The sequence below is a fragment of the Oryza brachyantha genome, chromosome 11 (assembly GCF_000231095.2).
Source record: "Oryza brachyantha chromosome 11, ObraRS2, whole genome shotgun sequence".
Classification (NCBI taxonomy): domain Eukaryota; kingdom Viridiplantae; phylum Streptophyta; class Magnoliopsida; order Poales; family Poaceae; genus Oryza; species Oryza brachyantha.
The window spans coordinates 369,609-381,323 of record NC_023173.2 but is presented as its reverse complement, the minus strand read 5'-3'; the positions used below and the strand labels follow the sequence as shown (position 1 = coordinate 381,323).

Below are 11,715 nucleotides of genomic sequence, written 5' to 3'. Positions count from 1 at the left end.
CTTAGATGGCCATGGAGTATACCGTAAGCCACGCTTTTGGGTCGGTGGAGTCGTCGCACTTCTTAATACCAATCGGCTTGAAACCAGTCGGCCAAGTCAATTGACTCAAGCTTTTGGTGAAAATCGGGACGCCATCTGTCATGTCAATGTCAGAGCTCTCGGGTGACTAATGCCTAGACATTTGGCTATGACTACGGTGGTCCAGGTCGTAGTGACGGTCCTCCCGACGGGTGTGGCATTGCTACTCGATCTTGCGGCGGAGGTCGGCGGAATACTCTTGATTGAGGCGCCGCTTCTCGGCCCTAAGCTCTTGGCGTTGTCAATCCAGTCGGTGGATTTCATCGTCGATGCGCGCTGCCTCTCGACGGAGTTCCTTCTCCGCGCCGAGTCAGGAGAGTGTCGGCGCGACCCGTTTTCGCTGTGCTGCCGGGGCCTAGTCTGCTGCCTAGAGACGTTCGCCCTGGACCTAGGAGATCTGGACAACTGAGTCTCCGAACGAGTGGCTGGGGTATATGTCATGCGCTGGATGGAGTGTTGGATCGCAACAGTGGTCACCATAGCCTTGACCTTGTTTATGGTTTCAACCATAGGTTTATCTGACTGCGGAAGCTGCTAGATGATGTCGCCGAGTAGATCGGCGACCGCTCAGACGTTTTGCTGGGATGTCTTGAAGACGTCATGCCCGTCAACTTGGGTTTGGAGCAGATCACGCTGCATCTGCCGAGATTGGAGTCGCAGCTCAACATGCGATTGCATCACACGTCGTTCTCTGTCCTCTTGCTCCTGGCATTCTTTTTCCTCCTTGAGTCAGCACTCTTCTGCTAGTCGGGCTGCTTCCTCCTCTTGCCACCTGGCTTCGAAAGAAGGTGACACCAGCTTGCTGGCGGCGAAGACCTCTCGGGATGGCACGAAGCTTCCAGTACTGCTACGAGTCTCGGAAGCATCGACCAAAGGAATCGGCGCCATCTCGAGATCGGTCTCGACCTCCATTGGAACTATGCCTTGACTTGCTTGCTGGTCAGCCGACTTGGGGGAGGGCATCTCGGTGTCGTGTGACCTAGATTGGATCTCGGTGTGACCTGATGCCTTCTCATCAGGCTCGAACCAGCAAACCTCTTCGTTGGAGTCGGAGGAGCTCGAGTCGATGTATGACAGTGCATCGAACTGGTCTGTTTGAAGCCTGATGCCGCCGAACTTGAAGGTCAAGCCCGCGGGAACTTCCTCTTCATGATGTCCGAGTTGAAGTCCATCGAACTTCGCTGAAAAGAACCTTAGATCGAAAGAAAAAATAGCACACCCCCTACCTGGCGCGCCAACTGTCAACGATTGATGTCGGCAATAAACTTATAGGGTGGCTATCGTGCTCGGAATTTGACGGTTAAGATGAAGAGGGAAACGATTTACCCAGCTTTAGGCTCTCGACGTGGCTATCGGGCCCCTCCTTATTGGCGATGGTATTGCGTAGATGAATCTCCGTTGCCCTCAAGGGGGCACCCCGTACCCCATTATATAGTGGGGGAGGGGCTACAGATATGATAGAGTCCTAATCTAACAAGACTAAGATCTATCCTAATTCGGTTACAGCTCGGGTCCGGAGTACACGACATGCAATCCGGTACATACCAAACTCCTAGCCAACACCATACAGACATAATCTCCTTCCTATTCGGTACCCCATTGACCGTACGTATTCGTGTAGTCTTCGGATACACCCGATATAGGTATCCCACACCATGTTTTATTATCTTGTCAGTTACAGGATCAAACTAACTAGCACGCCTGTTTTCTGAGATTTAGGTCTTGCACTGGAACATTCTGAGAAGTGATTCCTATGCCTACGTGTGTGACATGTCGATCACATTTTCGACGTCAACACCAGGATATCGGCCGTATAAACAACCACCAAGAAGGTTCAAGCCTGAGATGTACGAGCTGATGAAGGCCGAAATAACAAGATTATATGATTCCAACTTCATCAGGCCTTGTCGGTACGTAGAATGGGTATCAAATATAGTTCCAATACTCAAGAAAAATGGCAAGCAAGGAGTTTGTTTGGATTTTTGGGATCTGAATAAAGCAACACCCAAAGATGAATACCCAATGCTAGTGGACGATCTACTAGTTGACGCAGCTTCAGGGCATATGATGATCAGTTTGATGGATGGTAATGCAGGATAAAATCAAATTTTTATGGCCGAAGAGGACATACACAAGACTGCATTTAGATGCCCAGGAGCAATCGGTCTATTCGAACGGGTCGTTATGACGTTTAGACTAAAGAGTGCTGGAGCAACCTACTAGAGGGCCATGATTTATATTTTTCATGACCTAATCGGCTCTTTGGTGGAGATTTATATCGACGATGTGGTAGTCAAGTCAGGTACAGTGGATGAACATCTGAATAATCTTCAGTGAGTGCTTGGAAGAACAAGGCAATATGAACTGAAGATGAACCCGACGAAGTGCGTGTTCACTGTATCTAGTGGGGAGTTTCTTTGTTTTATGGTGCATGTAAGATGAATAGAGGTAAATCAAAGGAGTCTGAAGGCTATTAACGAAATTGAACCTCTGGTTGACAAGACAGAATTATAGTCATTGATCGGCAAGATAAACTTCATCAGGAGATTTATTTCAAATTTATCAGGAAGGATTGAACCGTTTTCTCTGCTGTTGATATTGAAAGCTGATCAAGAATTTGTTGCGGGAGGGACCAGCAGAATGCTTTTGACAGAATCAAGGATTATCTCAAGACCCCTCCAGTTATTATGCCACCAAAGAAATGAGTACCATTCAAGTTATATTTATCAACCGACGAAAAAACAATCGGCTCATTGCTAATTCAAGAAGTCAATAACAAGGAAAGGGTGGTATTCTACTTGAGCAAGAAATTGTTAGATGCCGAAACCAGATACCTAGATGTTGAAAGGTTGTGTCTCTGCCTATACTTTTCATGTACAAAATTGGGTCAATACTTGTTGGCAGCAGAATGCACGGCGGTATGCAAAGCTGATGTGATCAGATACATGCTATCGGCTCCCATGCTAAAAGGAATGATCGGTAAATGGATTTTAGCATTTGCAGAATATAACCTAAAGTATGAATCAGCCAAAGCAGTAAAAGGACAAGTAGTAAAAGGATAAGTGATGGCCAATTTCATTATTGAACACCATAGAGAAGCCAATTACGTGGAGGTTGTACCCCAGACAATTTTCTTTGACAGATCAATGTGCAGACATGGGTGGGGAATCAGCTTAATGGTAATTTCGTATCGGACTAACAATCCAGCGGAGTATGAAGCGTTGATTAAAGGACTGCAATTATTAAAAGAGATAGGTGCTGAAGTCCTTGAAGTTATGAGAGACTCTCAATTGGTGATCAAACAACTATCAGGAGAATATGAGTGATCTAACCCACACGGAAAACAAGAATGAACATTACCTTATGATTAATCATGAAGATCGTATTTGATTGATTTTTTAAAAAAAAAGTTAGAAACAGGATGTTTGCCAAAAGAAAAAACCCATCATGTTCAACATTATAGAAATTTGTGTGGCTGATGTATCGAAGGCCTCGTGATGCCATGTCTAAGAAAGCGTTCCCATGACCCCTTTCTTCATCGCCAAAAATTCCTGATCCCATCAACTTGAACACGAAAAATTCGTAACCCTAAATCAACGTGTGCATATGTCTTCTGTGCAACATCCATGAGATCCACTGCCAGGAGCTCTTGCCGGCTTATGGTTGCATTATGGGCATTGACAAGCAGTCAGATAAAATGCGCAAACGAAGATGCTGATTCAACTTTAATTACCCAGATCCATCCATAACATCATTACGAAATGTCCATAAATCATTAAAACATAATAAATTAGCAATTTTCATAAGAGAACCAATTACGGCGTGACATGAATGATGATGCAAATCACATCGATATGAGGATCAATGCTGCTCTCAAGTTTCTCATACAGAACTGATTCTCAACAAATTCGTTTATTTATCGTATAGCAGTATCATCATCCTGTAAATTTTTTTCTCTAATTTTGCTAGCAGTTCACGTCGATTGACATAGGAATCCGAAGGACATCGTCCCCTTAAATCTGCGTGATGTTATGATGTGAATTAATCGAAACACGGGATTCAGAATCCACGGTGTTGTGGCAGCATGCACAGCAGCAACTAGCAAGCCCACTAGCCATACCAAATCCATTCATGCAAATTGAAATGATCTAACAGATACTAATGATTATAACTAATTCAGCAAAAACTTGTAGTACTAATACATAAAAGTTGTGCCATACAGGAAATGTTAAAACATATATTCGCATAATAATCAACCACTAGATAGATCATACATACCACGATATTCTACTTTCAAAGGCAGGCCATTAGCCTGTTGATCACTTGCCGGATCATTTAGGCCTGGCATACTAAGAAATAAATAGCGTTCCATTATATCTTATGCCTTAATATAACACTGCAATCAAGGTTTTCACCTAAAAAGTGTTGACATAACAACCATGCAACACAGCTCCTAGCAGAACACGATACAGCCATCTCATGTAGGCTCCCAGTATCATTGATCTTTCTTAGACCTGCACAAAAATTAAAGCAACATTTTGGATGTAGGGGTACTATGACCAAAAGACATTCTAGAAGCTTATAGAAAAATGTGTCAACAAGCATACCACCAAAGATTCTGTACTCAAGTGCGCTTAAACACCTTCTGGGAAATTGAAGCAGCAGTACAAAGCATCCTTCTGGATTCACTTGATAATGGGGTCCATCCCATTGAACCAAGATTTCCTATTGGTTTGTTTGGGGCAGATGGGTGGTATATACTCTTGCTCCCTTCTTTGCTCGCTTCGGCACTTGGCGAGTCCATCCAGCTAGGCTTAGAGGATAGAATTTTCTTCACCTCCAACCGACGAGACAAAACTGATTTCCAGTATGGGAAGAACATATTTCTCACATCTTTTACACCCAATCCTTTAGGTGGTTGCTTGCCCAGAATCTGTTTGCGTGAGAAAATTAGCATCTGAACGCTTAAACAAAAATTAGAAAGAAACTCATATTTAAGTAGTGAGTATTCCTTCTGTTGTTAGCCACCAAGGCAACAATTGATGGTTATGCATTATGTCATCAAATATTTCCAGATCTTGTTAATCAATTGGGTAGTAGGAATAAATTTGGAGGAACAATATTGTTTTCATGCAAATTTATCAGTATGAATTAGAAAACAAATAAATTTAATTACATATCTCATACCCTTTTACTAACTTCGCATTTATCAGACGACGACTTCTCCACTTCAATAGTTTCCCCAGAGCCCACTGCAATCACTAATGAAATTGGTCATGAGTCAACTTGTGAAATGCAAAGCATAGTACGGAGGCTGGTGTAAAAAGCCAGGTGCACCCCTTTTGCACTGGATGGAGATCATAGGCTTTCTGCAATGTTACAAAGTTGTGCATTCACCACAGCAAATGACTTTGTAATGGGTGGAAACATAAGAAAGTTGCACAGCTAATTTTCCCTTCTAGTTTTATTTTAATAAGAAATAGGATCAACCAAAATGAAACATACCTCTTTGTGAATCTGTCTTACCAATTGGCATTCCCCCATGATGTTTGTAGCTCAAAACACAAAAGATAATTCAACACACCAATTATATGCACAAAAACATGAACTGAATATATTTAAAACCAATAGATGTCAAACCATTCAAGTTTTCCAGTGTCAATGCTTTCCCCAGAATGGGCAATGCCATTGCTTTTTAGAATTGATAAAACATGTTGAACAATGCCGTCATGTGGCACCTACATTTTCACCGGTAAATATGTTAAAACGAATCATTACAAAGTGTTCAAGGACATTATTCCAAAGTGTATTCAGATATCTACACTTGCAGGTGGTGGGAGTTGCAAGCCACATAACAACCTTCAATAACATCATCTCTCGATATAAACAGTATGACACAGCTGGGAGTCAACTATAATGTTTTACGTATTACATTTACACAAATACTAAGCGGCCAAAAGTATCAAGTCATTGATTTGGCATGCTGCCAACTTACTGTAGTCAACCAACTCTATTCTTACAATCTTGGATTTATTTGCCATCCTTGCTCACCACAAAAAAAGGCAACACCAAATAGCCCATTAGGTCCTTAGGGCATTGTCAATAACATCTCATTGGTCTAGACAAACAAACAACCAAGTTACCCAACTTATACTTTCTGTCTGGAACCAATGACACATTACATGACAACACTACAGTATAATAACAGAAGAAAATTAGAACAGATCCTATACAATATAATAAGTGGTATGGCAGCACTAGGCCAGCACACGTGTAGAGAGCAGAATATTGGCAGTTGAGAGTTATTTTGGGTACCACTGCACCTGCTACAAACCAGATTCCTTTTTTGGAATTGAAAGTAACAGTCTAGACTATATAGATGCTATGTGATAATAAGTTCTAGATTATTGTGGTGTCACAATGTTATGTTCTACAATGTGGGATATTGTTGCATGAAATTGCGGTTTCATTGACATGAATCTCAGCAGAGTTTCACTTTTCCTACTACTACCTCGTCACTAAATAAGTGCACTCCTAGCTTTAACTTATCCCAAAATAAGTATATTTCTAGAGTTCAGTTTTCTCTCGAAACCACCATGATTCAAATTTCTTCCCATGTTACCCCCAACACCATCCTACCTGCAACTACCATCTCATTTAATTGTGGGCACCTAAGCCATTTATTTATATATTAACTGTCTCCTTTAATTACTAGAAATGAACTTACTTAGGGATGGAGATAGTATATATCAAAGTAGTAAAGACAAGAAAAAAAAGAGTTGCCTGATGACAAACGAATCTTGAGTAGCACCAAGAACCAAGGCCTCGTCTCTGCTAAGCTTGATGTGAAAAGGTAGAGGCTTAAGGCTTAAGCTACTATTCTCCTATGACAAACCAGATGAACATATATCATCACTGCAAACAAAGTTGTGGCATGATGATATACCATGATTGCTCGGGTTAATCTTTCTGTCAAGCATCCACTTTTTAATTTTATTGATATATTCGTTGTGGCACACTGGCATATATGGGTGCTGTAATATGGCGGGGTCTTCAAAACAGGGGCAAGTAAAGTTGAACAGAAAATATTAGAACTCACTATGCATGTGAGTTGAGACATGGAATGAAAAAGGATCACAATGAGCTATATTTTAATTGGCACAGGTTAATTAGCAACGTTTTTTTGACACACCAGCATTCTCACTTATTTTTAACATGCATATAGAATACAAGTAAATACGAAAGAAAATAACAATTCGGCATATTTTTTATGTTTACACGAACATGCCAGGTGAGGAATAAAAGACATAAGTGCGGAAGAAAAAAACTGGTCAGCACCAACTAAAACTGCCATGATGCAGGTCTTCTGGTTCTGTTATTTGTGTCATTATCAGAAGTTTGTCTCAGGGTAGTTCAACTTTTTGGACCATTCATTTTTTAGAGCTTAATTGAATTTAATTAAAATATTGAATTAAGACTCATTTAGAGAACAATATGAGTATCCCTAGACCCTAGTCATCATCATGGTTAGAGAAAGACTATTATCAACTTCCACTCAGACATATATACTAACTAGAGCAGCATATCCAATATTATGTCTCGACTCCAATGGGGCTACCCACAAACCACATCACCCTTACCACTATTGTCTCTACCCTTTTTCAGGTTACCCCGATATAACCTATGCAAACCACATCACCCTTACCACTATTAGCCTCATGATCTCTCAAACTAATCAACTAAGCAACTTCTTGCTCATCTTACCCTTTATGTTAGCCCCCAACTTAAATAAAAAATAGAAGCTGAATACATAGTCATGATCAGGGTTCACATTCCCGTCCAAGCCATCCAGGCCACGGGACGGCAGACCCACAATTACCGTGCGGTTACCGCGTACACCGTCAAAACCGCGACAAATTCAAATCCAAAAAATTTGAATTCAAATGGTGTGGTAACCGCTCGGTTTCTGGTCAAACCGTATGGTTTCAACCGAAAACCGCGGATAGTTCAATCTGCGAGATGTCAAATGCAAAAAAAAAAAAACTTTTGAAAAAATACAGGAAAATAAGGAAAATATTATGACTATATTTGTGACATTTAGAACATGTTATAGGGAAAAAATTTTGACATGACCTTTTCTAAATTCTTGACATTGCAACATATAAACATACACCTTCATATCACCATTCACCAAATAATTCACATCAATAGCAAGTACCAACTTCATTTTGAGTGCCAAGTCACAACTATACCTACTACCCATTATTACGAACAAAACTATTTCGTATGTACTAACAGGCACATATAATTTTCCTCCATACATGTGTTCCCTGTATATATCGTTGTATATTTGTATTTCAACATTATGTACAACATGTGCAAATTAATATTGACTCAACAAAAAAATATCTTAACCATCTTATGAAATATTATTTGCAATATGCTATTTTTTCCCCCGGAATTCTCGGTTACGATTTTTAATTACGTCGGAAATACATTTTTTCATGAATCTTTGACAAAACTATACTATATATCAACCTCTACAACATATACTTTTTTGGTTAAATTCCCCTCAAATTTAAAGTCGAAACCGTGGTCATAGCGTTACCGCCCCTCGACGGAGGGCCCAGTTTTCGTCGTGGAAACCGCGGTAACTGGAACCCTGGTCATGATTAAAATTGCTGAATATGTATAGTTACAAAACTCGAGCTCAATTTCCAAGCTAAAAAACTTGCTTTGCTAAACTTACATGGGGTCCCACTTTAAATGTAACCCAATCTCCAAGAGAGAGTGCTATTATATTTTTATTCTCAAACCATACTTAAGAACAATTGATTTTCTTATAAAATTTATATGTTCCAGATCCCAAAAGATAAATTTGGTACCTTCAAGGGACCCCTATGGTCTTATATATTATATTGTTCATGTAATTATCTATTCATGATCTTTTAAGGTGTTAAATCACACGAAATTGTAGTCGTGAGGCATTAGTGGAGGCATCCTGCGTGCTGCAAACCTTTTCCCGTTTGTCAGCCATTGAAGTTGACAGGTACTTGTTATTCCCTCCTCTCTGCGCCGTTTCTTGCGCTATACTCCACTCTGCTACTTTGGAAGGCCTGTCTTCCCTCATCTCTGCTCTGTTTCTTGCGCTTTGCTTTGTCTCTATGGAAAGGATACACCTCCTTTTTTGCCCTTCTTGCATTCTGTCGCTGAGAATGAAGAGGTCATCTCCCCTCCTCTTTGCTCTTCTTCTTTGGAAAGTGGGAACAAGTGGTACAGGGGCTCAAGAATTGGTAAGCATGTGTGTAATACAAAAGTTGGCGACATTGTATAGATTTAGAATAAGGCATCACCTTGACTTGTGCCTTAAACAATAGGCGTATAAAAGTTGGTGGGCCACCTTGCTTCACGTTCAAACTGCGTCTACTCCTGTGTTTCCATATATTTTTGACTCATACATTAGACTTGAAACTAGCAGTATACTATTACTATGTTGGGCCAACGTTCTGCCTCTTGGATTTACATGAAAATGCGGACTAAAATATGTCATCAACTGCATGGGTCCAGTTCCTTTTCACTCCTTTTTATGTGGATATGTGACTAGTAGTTGATACATTGCAGCAGGTGCTCCAACTTTTTTCATATCACCAAAAAGAAAAAATAATCTGACACAGCCACAGCTTTCTAAAACACGGGTAATTCGAGCATTCACTAGCAGATCAAAATGATGGAAGCAAGCATCACACAAATTTAAAGAGCATGAAATTGGAAAATCAAAACAATCAGATATCACAAAACAATGGGGAAAATGTTTCATCAATTACCTGTGAGTGAGTCTGAATGTATCCCTCAAGAGCTATACCGGCTTTGTCAACAATACGAACAAGTGCATGTGCTGTAAGAAGGGCTTCCTTCCTGTCTTTGAGTCTCTTAAGTGCCTTGCCATTCTTTCCCTGCTTAACCATAGTTAACCCCTCAAGATGTATGGTGTCAAGAGCATCATCAATGCAGCTTTTAAGAATATCAAAGCCGTTCAGAGAGGCCTCGCCACTGCTTTTGTTAAGGCGCCCACGGAGCTGCTTTTGAGCAGCCAGCAGCAAAATTGCTGTGTGGACATGCATCTCCTCATGGATGTAACCGCATACCTCTTCAACAATGTTGTCTGTATGTTTGGCAATTAATCTAGTTGTGTCCAAGAACATTTTCTGCATGAGAGTGGCAGCTGAAATTAGTTATATATTGGTCGTAGATAGCTAGTATTTGAAATAAGCTAATTAAATGGTCTGATAATATAGTATGAAAGAAAGATAGTAGTAGTAACCATCTCAGGAAGGCAGAGGAGGAGGATGAGGCGGATGATACTGTCCCCATCAGTCCAGTGGTCCTCCAGATACTTGTGCATGGTGGCATTCTCAACAGCAACATGAAGAGGGAGGAGGCCCTCGATGACTTTGCTGCCCTTGGTGCGGATGTTGGCGGAGGCGCCATAGCGGAAGAGGAGCTTGACCATGGCCACATTGAAGTTCTCGGCAGCCATGTGGAGGGGCGAGAAGCCAAAGCGGTGGAGGATGTTGGGGTCAGCGTGGCGGCCACGCAATTGAGAGGTGCCCTCCAATGCCACCCTGGCACAACGCAGCGCGTTGAAGGAGGCCATGTTGGTGAGGAGATCAGGGTAAAGGAGATCCCTGATGCTCATGAAACGTGGACATAAATTATAGACTTGGTAGAAGTGCTTGACGTTATCCTTGACCAATGCTGGAAGTAGTTTCGGCTGTGCAACGCATACGAACCCCTCTAACTTTTCCTGCAATAGCAATCCATCGATCGACCGGCCGCATATATAATAATAATAATAATAATAATAATAAAAATATTTTCATCCATGGATGGAAGAAGAAGAAGCAAATCGATGAATGTGTGTTACGTACCTTGAGCTTTTTCTCGAAATATGCTCTATGTTCAGGATGCTTTGGCAGGACATTATTGATAGGATCGCTGTTAACGATGTCATCAATCCTCTGCTTGAGTGTCCATGACCCGTAATCCTCAGCTTCGGCTTCGGCTTCACCCGGGGTTCCATGCTCCATCGTCATCGTGGAGCTAGAGTACGAGATGCGGATTGCGGAAACCTAAATCGATCCCCTTCCCCAGGAAAGGAAAGGATACGTACGACTCGAGGGTTCGCCGCTCCTGGAGAGGACAGGGTACGGTCGCGCGGGGGCTGATGGAGAAAGGTAGATCGGTATTCGAGGCTAGCAGAGCAGAGGCGGCGGCGGCGGCGGCGGCTGCATTCGTCGGAGGCGGAGGCTAGGGTTGGAAGCAGTGGGAGCCTTGGATGGAGTACGACGGCAAGATTGTTGTAATCGTGGAAATCGATGATTATTAACGGGCTAAATGGGCCTCTACCTTTTCATGTTCCTTCTACTTCTATGCGGAATGAAAAAGTCCTTCCTAGCTCCCTCAACTGTAGAGTATACCATGTCTGATTTTTCTTCTCTCCCTGAAAAAAATTGTATGCAGCCTCCCTCTCAACACCGCCACCGGGACAGATATAATAAGGGTTAATTAGATCTGTGTCATTATAAATTTGCTAGTTTTGAAATGTGACATTACTATTCGACTAATTGTAAGATGTCG

General features: G+C 41.6%; 1 protein-coding gene across 2 annotated transcripts; it reads right to left on the bottom strand.

Moving 5' to 3' along the window:
- Positions 1–4,238: 4,238 nt before the first annotated feature.
- LOC102717744 lies at positions 4,239–11,414 on the bottom strand. 2 transcript variants are annotated; one of them, XM_040528948.1, is made up of 8 exons: positions 11,007–11,414; positions 10,400–10,882; positions 9,903–10,283; positions 5,719–5,816; positions 5,584–5,633; positions 5,266–5,339; positions 4,686–5,011; positions 4,239–4,592 (listed from the first exon to the last, which is right to left on the bottom strand). In XM_040528948.1, the coding sequence occupies exons 1-7, from the start codon at positions 11,169–11,171 to the stop codon at positions 4,703–4,705; spliced, it is 1,560 nt and encodes a 519-aa protein (XP_040384882.1). In that variant the 5' UTR covers positions 11,172–11,414; the 3' UTR covers positions 4,239–4,592; positions 4,686–4,702. The 2 variants fall into 2 exon arrangements, with proteins under 2 accessions (XP_040384882.1, XP_040384883.1); XM_040528949.1 differs by having other exon boundaries at positions 5,266–5,330.
- Between the last annotated feature and the right edge of the window lie 301 nt (positions 11,415–11,715).

What these genes read in the sequence shown, in the direction of transcription:
- LOC102717744 (XM_040528948.1), bottom strand. Translation starts at nt 11,171, where the DNA reads ATGACGATGGAGCATGGAACCCCGGGTGAAGCCGAAGCCGAAGCTGAG. An exon ending in ATTTCGAGAAAAAGCTCAAG is followed by an intron (nt 10,883 to 11,006) that starts GTACGTAACACA and finishes TTGCTATTGCAG; the next exon opens with GAAAAGTTAGAGGGGTTCGT. An exon ending in TCCTCTGCCTTCCTGAGATG is followed by an intron (nt 10,284 to 10,399) that starts GTTACTACTACT and finishes ACTCTCATGCAG; the next exon opens with AAAATGTTCTTGGACACAAC.